This window comes from Protopterus annectens, chromosome 1.part2 (genome assembly GCF_019279795.1).
Source record: "Protopterus annectens isolate FY-2018-M chromosome 1.part2, PAN1.0, whole genome shotgun sequence".
Classification (NCBI taxonomy): domain Eukaryota; kingdom Metazoa; phylum Chordata; order Ceratodontiformes; family Protopteridae; genus Protopterus; species Protopterus annectens.
This window is the reverse complement of record NC_056727.1, coordinates 558,720,660-558,734,188: the sequence shown is the minus strand read 5'-3', so window position 1 is coordinate 558,734,188 and position 13,529 is coordinate 558,720,660. Positions and strand designations below refer to the sequence as shown.

Sequence of the window (13,529 nt, the reverse complement as noted above, 5' to 3'; positions counted from 1 at the left end):
CACAAACCTGTTTTTTACATGTGTTAACAGTAGCAAGATAATGCACTATCCTCCACCTTCTACGTTCAAACAGCATCCTGAGTCATACATTTGTCTCCGATCATTTAGCTGTCTACTGCCTTACCAACAATTTCCAATATCTGACTCTATTAGGAAGACCACATATAATCTTGGAAGTATAGTAATAATTAGAAGATTATTTAATCATTTAGCTAACCAAGAGCAAGTAAACAAATTCATTAGTATCTAAACAGGAAAATATGCTTAACTAATCTGTAATTTCTATGTGATAAAATATATAAATTATACAGTTGGCTGAACAGTCAGAAAAAAGAACAGTCTAGAAGACCGAAAAGTTGTGAATTCTCTGCACTTTGTTTCTGCCTGCAATATGTCTGGATCTTCAGGCAGTTTAAACTAGAGCTCAGAAATTCTTTTAGTTCAGAACAAGATACAAAAAAGTCTAGCTATAACAGATGCCTTTCTTTCTTATAATTCATATATTCAAAATTATTATTTTATGTTTCCCTGTGCAATTTCATATATCTCTGTGTTTATAACTGTTACTTGTACTGCTAGACTAGCTCTTTTTGAAGTAAAGTATTTTTATTTATTCTTCAAAAGAAAAAACTTAAGGGTAGTCATCTATTTATTTATTTGTTATTAATTTTTTTAGTAACATTTGTTTACTGAGAAAGTCCGCCTGGGCCAAATGCGCCCATTTTCAGCAGAGGCTCGGGGAGAAAAGCTCCTAGTACCTTACTGTTATAGACAAATAATAACAAAAAACATATTAAATAACAATATGTACTGGTGGTAGCAATAACATGGTATTAAATATGATAATATTAAGATACATAGACTTAAGAACTAGAGTATAGAAATAAGCATAAGCTGAATTAGAATTAATAAACAGACAAGTAAGTACAACAATATGAGAAGACTTGAAGTGAGCAAGAAGTATATCTTGAAGTCAAAGTGAGAAGTTGGAGAAAGAGCACGGTAAGGTATTTAGGAGAATAAGTGGCAATGAAAAGAGTGGCAGCAGTAAAGGACGGGTCTGGGTGGGGGACAGTAGGTCAGGCATGAAGTGAAATGTTAAGAGAAAAGCATGAAAGGGAAGCTTGAAAGGATAAAAGTACTGAAAAAGTTGGGGATTTGGTACAAATGTAAGAAAAATGGATAGGAGTCTGGATTGGGGGGTAGACAGGTAAAACAGTATGGAATTCAGCCTGGATTATAGCAGGAGGGGATCCACAATTGGGATAAAAATTATTTTAAAGAGTGTTTGAAGGTCAAAAGGTTACGGTTTGTTCCAGTGTTTAGATGTAGGGAGTTCCAGTTTTTGACTACAGAGTAGGAGTACAGGCTTTGGACAGATTATTTAATAGTTTTATGTAATGAAAGAAATTGTTTATCCTCAGATCAGAGGGTCTGCTGGTTTATTGATAATGTTGTGGGCAGTCATAAGTTGTAGGTAGGAGAGTTGGTGGGGATGTTTGATCCACTTAAGTGACTGCAGAGGTGTGCAGCATTGGGAATACTATACTGCACTAGTTGCAAACTTAACAGTTTTGCTATAGCAAGTTTCATGTTTTTTTTAGAGAAGATTGTAGGATAGTAAGGACTGGAGCTCCATACACTAGTGAGAGTGAAAGAAAGGTAAGTTGTGACAACATTAGTTTTGGTGGATGTATTCAGTAAGAGTTTATGTATGTATAGCATTCCAAGTTTCTGGTGGTTTTTTATGTTACTTTGGATGTGTAGGCCAAATTTAAGAGTCTCATTGTCATACTTAATAATTTGGTGTGAGGAACTACTTTTATTCCTGTGTTGTTTAGGGAGTAAATCCTGAAGTTGGATTTGTCTGGAAGGTGCAATTTAGGAGTAAACAGGAGAAATTTAGTATTCCTGGGGTTAAGTAAGAGTTTGGCATTAGTATGCCAGGTATCAACCGAAGTGAAAGCTTGTTGTGTTATTTGCTATAGGTATGATAGACTGGTTGAAATGCAGATGATTGTAGAGTCATCTGCATTTTGTCAGCTTTGGCAAGATGAAGATTGAAGACTGTTGATGAAAACATTATAGAGTAAGGGACCAAGGATGGATCCTTGAGGAATACCTGTGACAATGGGTATGTATGGGGAGAGGAAGCCTTGCAATTTTACTGATTGATGTCTGCTAGTCAGGTAGATAGCAAACCATTAGAGAGTATAAGGTGATACTCCAAGGATGGAAAGTTGTTGTAGGAGTTTAGAATGACAGTGTCAAAAGCCTTTGACAGTTCAAAAAATAGTGAAGAAACAAGTTTGTTGGAATCTCTAGCTTTATTTACAGTCCCCATAAAAAATAATAAGACAGTTGTAGTACTGTGGGCAGACAGAAAACTAAGCTTTGTGGTGGTTAATAGTTAATTTTGCAGTAGAAAGTTTAGAGGTTGTACATGTACACATTGATGGCACTGAGATAAAAGCTGGAAAATTATGTTGAGTTAATTCCTTTATGCAGTACAATAACATAAGACTGTTTCCACATGTTAGGGACATAGAACTCCGTAATCAGTCTATTGATAAGGATGCTAGCTGGATAGGCTTTGGCCTCTGCAGCTAGTTTTAGGTATTCTGGTGGGAGGCTGTCAGCGGATGTAGAGGATTTAATTATAATTTCTTTTTACATGTCTAGTGAGAACAGGCCGAAGGGTAAAGGACATAAAATTATTAAGATGAGTATGACAGGAGTCTGTTAGGACAGAGATAGGATGATAACAGTTACGTGAATTGTGAGAAGGTAGTGAATTAGGAATAGAGTTAGAGGAGTTTGAGGAGAAAGGGTGGGATGTGTGAGAGGCGCCTGCAGTTAAGTTAGATGTGCATTTGATAAAATAAAGTGTTGAACCTTCTTGCTTTTTGAAGGGGGGGTGTCAGGGCACAGACTGAGTTTTTTTGTTCCAGGGCTAGGTAATGAGGATATAAATGATCAGAATTTGGGGGGATTATTTTTGTGTCTGGTTTGAAAATAGTATAATAATGTTTTTTGTCCCTGGTTACTTGTTTTTTGACCTCGGTAGGAAGGTACCTGAGATATTGTAAATGTTTTCTGATTTTGATCTTTTGCCATTCAATCCATACTTTGTCCCCGTCACCCGTACGCTGTTTACATGACTTACAGACCCAAGCATCATGACTGGGTTTAACTCTTTTTGTGCTGAGAGGGGATAAGGTATTAAGGGTGTCTAGAAATGTTACACTGAAACAATTCACAGCTTCATCTAAAGGAAAAATTTTTAAGATGGACCAGTCTCTGGCTTTTAGTAAATTAACAAAAGACTGTTGGTTTAATTTTGGAAGATTGCAAGCTGTTTTATTCTTATGTTCTTTGGCCAACTGGAAAATAGTTCTATGGACGTATGCTGGTAAGTGGTCACTTAGAATATCTGGAAGTGTACCAGCTATAGTAAATTTATCTGGGTTGGCAACCAGAATCCAGTCAAGGACGGAGCCCTGGTTATTACTTTTAATATATCTGGTTGGTGTTTTAATGAGTTGAGTAAAGCTGATTAGGTTCAGGCTGGCTGTTGGGAAGTCAGAGGTTAGTTGCTGGCCGTCAATATTAACGTCACCTTGAATGATCATTTCACTGGTAATTGTGTTTGATATCCAAGATAGTGTATCTCTTAGAATGGGAAAGTTGTGTCTGGGAGCGATATAAAACACTGTACTGTATATGCTTTTTGTATCATTTAGTTTTAAGAAGGTAATAAGAATTTCAGCACACTGGTGAATTTTGGAATGGATTTTGAGTAAGGAGTAAAAGTAGAGACTAGTAAGGCTATTTCTCCTGCTTTCTTTAGTGTTCTCTCTGATCTGCTTTTGTTATAGTCTGGGGATATTAACTGAGTCTTTTACATTAGGTTTACGCCAGCTCTCTGTGGCACATAAGACATTAGGTGTATAATAGGTTATCCTAGCATGAAAGTCAGTAATTCTGTTACAAATGCTTCAAACATTCACTGTAACACGGTTTAGGGTCTTAGTGTGTATGTATGTGGGGGATAGAGGCTTGGTAAGACTAGGGTTTGGGTGAATATCACCGCAATGATGACTACAGAAGAAGTAAAATCTGTTTATGATGTCATCCTTTATCATGATGGGCATGAATTTTATTTTTATGGTTAGGAAACTGTGTGTAAAATATTTCTGGTTTGGAGCAGTAGAAGGGAACTAAATGAAATAAGTTGGGTGAGATCATAGAATTTGTTAAAAAAATATACATGTGTTGTAGTGGATGTGACAGCTCATAGGTTCATAGGTTCATAGGTTCGTACTAGGCTATCTGCCCTAGGGCATTTATAAGCCTAGCCAGAGTGTGTGTGGCTTTCACCACCCCTTAGGATGAGAATACTATGCCCTTTTAGGGTTTAGTTTACTGTGCCTCTGTCTAGTAGTGACACAGAGATGACCCCCGGGGTAAACCTACGATCTCCCATCCACTCATCAAGATTTCTCTTGAATAGAGTCAGTGAGGGGCTCTGCCTAACATGGACTGGGATTCTGTTCCAGAGTGTAGGGAGCCTCTGGGTTATGTATCTGTCCCTCCAGCATGTCCTATTTATTTCTGTGTTGAGGTTTAAGTCTCTTGCTCTCGTGGCTCTGATGGATTTGGATTTTCTGAGGTGGAGCATGTCCATTAATTCCGGATTGGACATGGCCTTGTACGTTAAGCACAGATCACCTCTGAGTAGGCGGTATGCGACTGAATAGAGCTGGAGTTTTTTGCAGTCGGGCAGCATATGACATATGTTTAAGACCCTTTATCCTCTTGGTGAGGAACTTTTGGGGTCTTTCCAACTGCTGCAGGTATCGGGTGAGATACATCCCAAATGGGGCATTGTACTCAATCATTGGCCTAATAAGAGAAGAGTACAGGGGCACAATGACCTCTCTTGATCTAGATGTGAAACCCTTCATGATAAGGTGGGCAATATAGAAGGTCTTCCTAACCACTTTGGCAATGTGAGTGTCAAATGAGAGGTTACTGTCAACCTGGGTCCCTAGGTCCCTGATTACCTCTTCCGTACTTAATGGATTACCACCTATGTGGTAATTTGTGGGTACCTTGTTTTTCCCAAAGGGTATGATTGTATTCTTAGTATTACAGATTACAGAAATGTAAAGTGTGTGAAAAGAAGGAGGAAAAAAGTATAGTTGGAGGGTAGCAACATGGTTTAAATATTCATGTGATGCAGTGGGTGTGGCAGTTGATTGTCTTTTTAGTATTGTGGTTTGCAAATATTTAAAGTTTGTGAGAAGGAAAAAAAGCAGGGCCTGAAGGTAGCAGCATGGTTTATGAAAGTGTGGAAATAATAGTATGAATGGCTGAACAGGAGTAGAGGAGTTAAGGTGTTGCATGCAGTATGAGAAACTTAGGAGGGAGTGAATGAAGAGACTGAAACGGGGAGGGGAATGAACTATAACATAGTGAGGTGGTAAGGAAAAGACTAGGAAATTAGGATTACGGTAGGAATATGTGATAGTTTAATGATGTGTGTGAAAGGACTGCAAGAAGTCACAGTGGAGTAAAGAAGAGAATAAAAGTAGTTGACATGGGTGGGTGGGAATTGGGGATAAAGTAGGTGAATGGGTGAGGTTTATCCTTGTGGCAGAGGCAAAAATCAAACACCAAGAAAAACACAATCTGTACATTTTTATACATAGGTAGGTGTTCTTGTAACAATGCAAAAGATATAGGGATTAAAAGATGGAAAATATATGTTGAATTCTCTGAAGGACACATACACTCCACTGGGAACCTTAGTTTTTCAAAAGGTTATATTATAACATCTGTAGCGTGGTCTTTAGATTAAGTTGTCTAAAAATGTATATGAAATAGGAGGTATTGAGATAGGAAGGTGTTACAGTTTCTCTTCCAGTCACTGTAACAACAACATTAGTTAAAGGTTGTACAGCATTTGTTTTACACTAAAGAAGACACAAGTTACTAGTTAGAAGATGAGTTGCTGGCTAGTCCATGGATGGAGGAAACAGTAGTTCAGCACAGTCTTATTTTTATAGTAAGATGGTATTTATTGTCAAACGGCTAGCTTCTACTTCTCATTGGCCAGTCTGCTCTGCTACACATCATCATTTATGTTTATAATTTAGTGGCTGATTAGCAACTGTGAAAGAGTGACTGAGGATGTCCCCAGCCTGGTAATCTGGGATAAAGGCAGTTTCATATATTCATAGATATTCCAAGGTCACTGAGTCTCAAGCCCATTCTCACCCCATCAGTACTCTCCCTCAGGCTGTACCGCCTTTCTCCAGGGGGGGGCCATACTGGTCAAGCCTGCAGTACATTTGTGGATAACCATCCAGTCATCTAGTTTATACTTAAAGGAAAATAATAAATTGCACTTCTTAATATGTAGAGATTTTGGAAGAACTTGATTATAAACCTGTCCCTCCACTATGCTTTATTTATCTGTTAGTGAAGATTTAGGTCCCTGGTTCTGCTACTGTTAGATATACTAGACTTGTGGAGAAACACAAGGGCCATGATAATTGGGTGTCTAATGGCGCAGTAAGTGAGACAGAGATCTCCTCTCAAATAGTAAGTAGTTTACTACCTTGGTCCAGAACAAAAAGCTGTAGTACTGGACAACTCTACCACTATTCCCTGGAAGTGAATGGTGTCTGTGTCAGTGTGTCCATGTGTGCATGCTAAGAGTTTGTTCAATGCACAGTTACTGTTGGCAAGTGAGCATCAGAAGGCAGTGAAACACAGGTTCCCTATTAAATCAGCAAACGCTTAAAATAGTGAACGCTGTTTAATCTAACCTTTTTATTTGAAATGACAAAATCCTAAATGCACGAAACAGTGATTTTTTTCCAGGGGAAAAAAATCGCTGAGCCGTTTTCAGGACTTTGCCATTTCCTCCACTGTGGTGAATTCTCAGAGTTGGTATATTTAAATAGGGGGGTGAGAGGCGAAGCCCCCCACTTTATTTTGTGTTTTTTTTTTTTTTATGGAGCAGATTTTTTCCCCTGGGAAAATAAATCGCTGTTCTGTGTGTTCGGCATTTTGCTGTTTCGATATTTAAGGGTCGATTATACAAGCATTCGCTATTTTAAGCATTCACTGATATAATATAGACCCTGTAACACAGATAGGTAAAAAGAGGGTCTAAGGGGCTAGGCTAATGACTCTACTCGGTGATTGCTCAGTGTGAAGTCTGTACTTGGTTGAGGGTGATGTAGGTCCATAACAGGGCAACACTGCGTATTTCTTGCATGGTCTTATAACCAAATTGCACTCAGTAAGTTGTTTTGTTTTTCATATTTGTGCGACTTGTTTCATACTTTAATCTGTTTAATATAATCTATGTGACCCTAGACACCATACCCTTAGCAAACATCACATTTTAGACTTCAGATTTAATTAAATTCATTGGTGGGAAGTAGAATGAATCCAAGCACCATAGCCCCTGTCCACAATATTTTTTTTATAAATATGTATTTATTATTTATCATAGAGTATAGTCACATGTATTACTATGATGTAGTGTTGATGCACAGAATAACATTCTCATGTTGGACTCATGATATCCATATCCTTCCACAATTGCTTATTTGTGTTTGCCACCATACAGCCTTTTGACATCAATGCAACACCGTTCATGTGTGCATCTTCTGTCCTCTCTTGTCAAGATGCAATACCTACAAAGGCATAAAAGAATAACATCACGTCTTACTTAAATACAATAGGTAAAGTAAGACTGTACTGTGAACTCTCAGCCTAGGGGCTGCCTAGGTTAAATGATCTGATGGATCGTTTTGAAAATGGACAAAGTTGCAACTAAGACAAAAGACTTTGCTCCCAATTTTAATAGAAGGTACAGAGTTGGAGATGAGCTTTGCAAGCCGTTGTAAGTTAAGACAGAAAACAGCAAGTCTATAGCTGCTTTCTCGCGGAAGAACGTGTGTTTTGACATAGTCAAATAGGTGATGTAGGTCCATAACAGGGCAACACTGCGTATTTCTTGCATGGTCTTTAACCAAATTGCACTCAGTAAGTTGTTTCGTTTTTCATATTTGTGCGTCTTGTTTTATACTTTAATCTGTTTAATATAATCTATGTGACCCTAGACACCATACCCTTAGCAAACATCACATTTTAGACTATCTGCTCCATTTGCCATTTATCTTCCAACTATGTTTATCATCTGATTTTTATCTGAAGGACGATCACTCACTCAGACTCTGTGAAGTCCGATTAGGTACTTTAAAATGTTTCACATTTTTCACTTAGCTGCCTATTCTCTTCAGCAGTTTGCATGTTATGAACTTCCCATGTTTTCTTATATGGTTTCTGGGTATCGTCTATGTTCCCTTTGGAACTGCATTAAACTTGTTCACATTCTCACAAAGATATATTCATAGCTGCATACAATATTACAAAATGGAGCCTAGTTAACCAAAACTCACACTGAAAGTGGCTGTCAAGCACTACAGAAACTGCAGCATGAGAAAATATTACAAATGCCTAACGAAAGTCCTCATTCTGAAGAATTATCAAATCAAGGCAAACTTATTACTTAAAAATACTACTGAATTACTTACGTGAAATTTAGTAAGTATGAGTTACCCTTGTGATGAAAGCAGCTAATTTACAGCTACATGTTTGGAAACTGTTATTAAGTTACTGGGTTTCCAAATGTATAATAAATACCACTAGAAAGAAGTGCAGGAACTTCATTTCTGTTGTAAAAGTAATGTCATTTCCTGTGTATTGCTTCTCCCTTTTATCTCTTCTTAAATTCCAATATATATGCACCTAGGTGCCATAAATTTTCAGTGTCAAATAGACTATACGCGAGTTGCAAATGTACTATTAAGTGTAAGTGATTCCTCATAGGTTACTATCAACAGGCATTATTTCTGAACAGTTAAACTGCAAGGTCAGTTTTCTGACTCTGGCCACAAACTTGCAATTTTATTTACAGTAAACATAAATGATGTGGGGGGGAGCAACTGTCCAATTTCGTAAGTCCCCCCCCCCCTATTTGACTGTGTCAAAACACACGTTCTTCCGCGAGAAAGCAGCTATAGACTTGCTGTTTTCTGTCTTAACTTAGAACGGCTTGCAAAGTTAGCACTGTAACAAAGTCAGTGCAGGCTTCCTCTTTCATTCCTACTTACAACAGGAGTAAACTGAAAAAAATCACCACATGGTGCAAGTAACTGACGCAGTGTGCGCGCGCACTTAGCCAAACTGACAATGTACTTGAACTAAGCACTTGTGTCGCTAGCGCGTGCTTCGCAAGACTGTGGAACTTGGATAGTGACTTAGCTTTCAATTCAGTCACTAACTCTTCAGAAACGCTGGTTTAACACAGGTACATCACTTGTGTTAACTACAGCAGACGCAGTACACACACTCAAAAAAGAAATACCAAACTGTAGGCTCTCCATATTCGTAGAAAATAATATATTTACGTTTTCTAATAACTGCCAACTACATAAGTCTACATCATAAACTTGAAGTCAGCCATAACACTAAGTCTCTATCCTGATAACAAGTGAGCAAGTCCTTTGCTGAGGCTGATGTAAAAAGTACTGCCATGCCAATAAAAATATGTTACTGTATATGCTAAAAGGTGACTATCTTTAAATAGAAAATCAGATGCAAACGAAACAGAAACTACTAAGAGGCATTAGATGCTATGCAACAAAATACTAAAATAAAATCAGACTTAATAAGCTGCAGACTGTGCATAACTAAACATCCGTTTTTTCGTTAAAATAATCAAAACGAACTTAAGCAAGTTCGCTCCCTATTTACAGCAGCATCTGCGTTCAGCACCTGTAGGACGGATAGCGGGAGAGTACCTGCCATTCCTTACCTGAAACGTTTAGCTGCCCCCCTTGGAACCACTTGATCGTTCCGCTTTTAAAGTCACTTTCATTGACCGCGTCAAAAGGCTTGCTCCACTCCAGTCGCGCCTTTGCAAGCACTCCCCAAAAAGTATCCGGGTCCAGCACGGAGAGGTTGTGCAAGTCTTTGAAGCACCGTATCCCATGAAAAGCGCTAGCTTCTGGCATGTAGGAGTTAATACTCCAAGACGAAGTACTGCTGTGGCCTAGCCTCGTCTGCACATATAGTTTCTTAACTGGGGACTGTTTGTAGTATATTCTTTTAGAAAACAAGTAATTCCTGCAGATCGCTTGCAGAAGGGTACCCTGCTTGCCTTTTGCTGCCATGTTTCTGGTGAATAAAAAGTACACCACCAGTGTCTCCAGGGTGCTTGTGGAGAGTGGGTGTCTCTAGGAATGCACGGACCAATCATTTACGATGGTGTGTCTTGCACTCATGTGTATTGACTTTTTTAAGTTAAGAGACGCAACTTGGCAGCCTACTAGGTGAGCGGGTGTGTCAACTTAAAACATCATAAGCTATAAGAAAGAAGGTATGGTTTACATAACACATACATGTGACTGTGCGCTCATAAGTGTGTGTGGGTGTGTATTACACATACACACATATTATATATATATATATATATATATATACACACACACACACACACGCACAGTATTCATCAGTTCGTGAATCACAACTTGTTTTTAATACAGAACGTTTGTGCTTAAGAAGTTGGACGTGATATAATAATTCTTTCACAATTATTTTCGGTCTAATCTTGTATGGTACACTACCACCAAACAGTAACATGAAAAACTTCCTGACCGCGTTGATATGGCATCTGCACACTTGGGTAGCCCTGTGTTTACGAGCGGGTGGGTGGTGGCACACGTGATCTACCAAAACACCAGCCGACAGGCAGCATCTCTGTGTGTGAAAATTAAATGTGACGTACGGCAGCGGACATTGTGTCATTTTACGTATCTGAATCAAAAACACATGCAAAAGTAATGATTAGACACAGAAAGAAAACATTTCAGTTCCGTGACAGGGCAGTAGCCACTACTCATCCATTAGGTGCGTATACTTGTAGCTCTCATCTCAACTGTGTAGATTTTCAGAGTGTCCAGATTTTCCTCATATTTTTAGTCTACTGCTGTGATCATACCTCTAAAGTGTACCTCATCACGAGGAACGTGCCTCATTTTGGGTCTTAAAAAGTTAATGTTCCTCGAAGTTCCACATAGAAATTGTCTGTCACACATTCAGTGTTAGGAATTTTTAAGTGAAATCTATGGTAAATAGAAATTAATTATATTAATTCATTAAATTAGCTTCTTTATAAGTAAAACAAGCATGTTTTAATCATCCTATGATCTTCCTAGTTGAAGCTGTTAGTAAGCCATTAGTATGTGTTTCACATTTTGTCAATTTGTTCCACATTATAAGAGCTAGTGTTCCTCATTTTGGAGATGGAAGGTTGAGAGCTATGTTCATATTGTGGTTTGGTTTTCGGGTAAATCAGTGAGGACTGGATTCACTAAATAATGATAAGGTGTTTGCGTTTCAGACTTCATATCCTTCAGAAAATGAATGCTAACGCAATTATTCTAGCAACTTTTTTTTTGTTTTTACGGACAATATTTAAAAGTTGCCCTTATTTTGGGCCTTTGTCGCCCCATTATTTCTGGCTTTGTCCAGATTTCTTGTGCTAAGTGGTTGAGAAGTATGCATATACTATACAGCGCATGTGCTTCTTTTGGAATAATGAATAGCTACTAAAATCAAAATGAATACATGGCGTACCTCTCAACTGTCTTCGACTTCGGTTCATATGTATTTTTACTCGTCCCGTTGTAACACTTTTCGTTTAGTGACACAGTGATAACTTGACAGTATAAGCCAATGGCGGTAGACAGTACAGTTAAAAACTTCCGAAATGCATTTTAATGAATCTGTTCTGTCATCATTCTAGATGGATAGTGCCACTTTTTACAAAGTTTCCCCCCTTATGACTTTCCTTCTTACTTCAGTAATTGTAAAACAAGCACGGTGAGATATAAGATCCATAGTGGTTCTGTATTTGAGTCTGCACAGAAACATTATGCATCAACTTTACATGAAAAAATGAGATACACTGGTTTGGGTAAGACAGGATTTGTCTTAAAAATTCCTGGCTGGTTTCTAACACAGCTTGCTTTCATACATACTCCACCAATAAGACATGGAGATAAAACAGTTTGGAGTCCTGTTATCACCCTTTGTAATTGCATCTATTACTTACATTATTTTATGTACAGGTCTGACCGAAGGGTACTCCATCCTTAATTTTAGCCCTGAAGCCCATCCATACATCTCAACTGTCCAGATTTTCACAGAATGTCCAGCTTTTTGCATCATATTTTCAGTCTGTTCCTTACAAAACTTTGTTTTTCTGGCCATTCTTTGGCTAATTGGTGAGGACTGAAGTCAGAAAATATTGACAGGCATTTGATTTTTTGATTTCATACTAAGAGAAAAATCATCCTAATGCAAAATATGTTCTTCTATCAACTTTATACATTTGTTAAGAGCAATATTTAAAAATTGTCCCTATTTTTGGACCTTTGTCCCCACATTTTTTATGGCTTCCAGATTTCTTGCTCTAAGAAGTTGAGAGGTATGAGCCCATCTAATGATGAAAGTCTTTGAAATCAAGTAGATGAGTTCTGCATATGAACTTTGGGTGGAGTATGTGAGTGAGGCATAATGCAAGGCATACCCTGTTCCCACTTGGATGCATAAAAAAACTCTGTTGTGGTGCTTGTGTATTCAACTGACCAGTTAATATGACTTTTTTAGGGTTACTAAGCTAAAACTTTCCAATTATGTGGTGAAATAAATTCCATAAATTCAAAAGAAATAAAAGTGTTTACCACAGCTCCACAGACTCAACTATAAAATGCACTGTATAAGTTGCAAAACTAAATAAATGCAATATATAACAGCTTATTCACACCCCAGGTTGCTCTGCATATCTAACACTATTCTAGCAGATAAAACTGTAAAGTATAGCTATTCTGCTTTAGTGTGCATTTTTTGAAACATTATAAATACAGACACTCCATTTTGACACCTGTTTTAAATCCCATGAATTATTTTTTTCTGACATCAAAGTTTGGATGATTTTAGTGAATAACAAAATCTGTATTATAAGGTAAGTTCTGGTAGATAGATCAGAAACACTGAGGTAAATGTAGATTTTAGAGTCATATTCTCAGTTAAAAGTCAGGTAAATCAGTTTTGTTTTATCATGAGCCATGTCAGTTGCTAAAATCTTGTGTAACTCTGTGGGTCACCTGGCAAACCAAGGCTGTTGCAAAATGCCTTTTTTAATAGAGATACACATAACTAATGAGCTTTAGTACTGCCCCCCAACCAGGTTATATATTTTTTAAAATGATAGAATTACTGAACAAAAACACCATTAAGCAAGTATAAAAACGGCTTACTTTAACCTCCATCTAAACCAATGGAAATCAGCTGGCTTGTCTGAAAGTTAATATAGTTTATGTATAATAAAGACTACACACTTCAGATTTGATGTAAGATCATTTCTTGTAAAAGACATT

The 13,529-nt window shown here is 37.7% G+C and overlaps 1 protein-coding gene across 1 annotated transcript in view; it reads right to left on the bottom strand.

Annotated features, from left to right (window-relative positions):
- Window positions 1-10,357, bottom strand: part of ACSS1 (acyl-CoA synthetase short chain family member 1) — a 1,456,620-nt gene extending 1,446,263 nt beyond the window's left edge. The window contains exon 1 of the mRNA XM_044057731.1: window positions 9,902-10,357. Coding sequence (XP_043913666.1) covers window positions 9,902-10,259 — 358 coding nt within the window. The 5' untranslated portion in view covers window positions 10,260-10,357. The remainder of the gene's footprint in view (window positions 1-9,901) is intronic.
- Window positions 10,358-13,529: the final 3,172 nt, after the last annotated feature.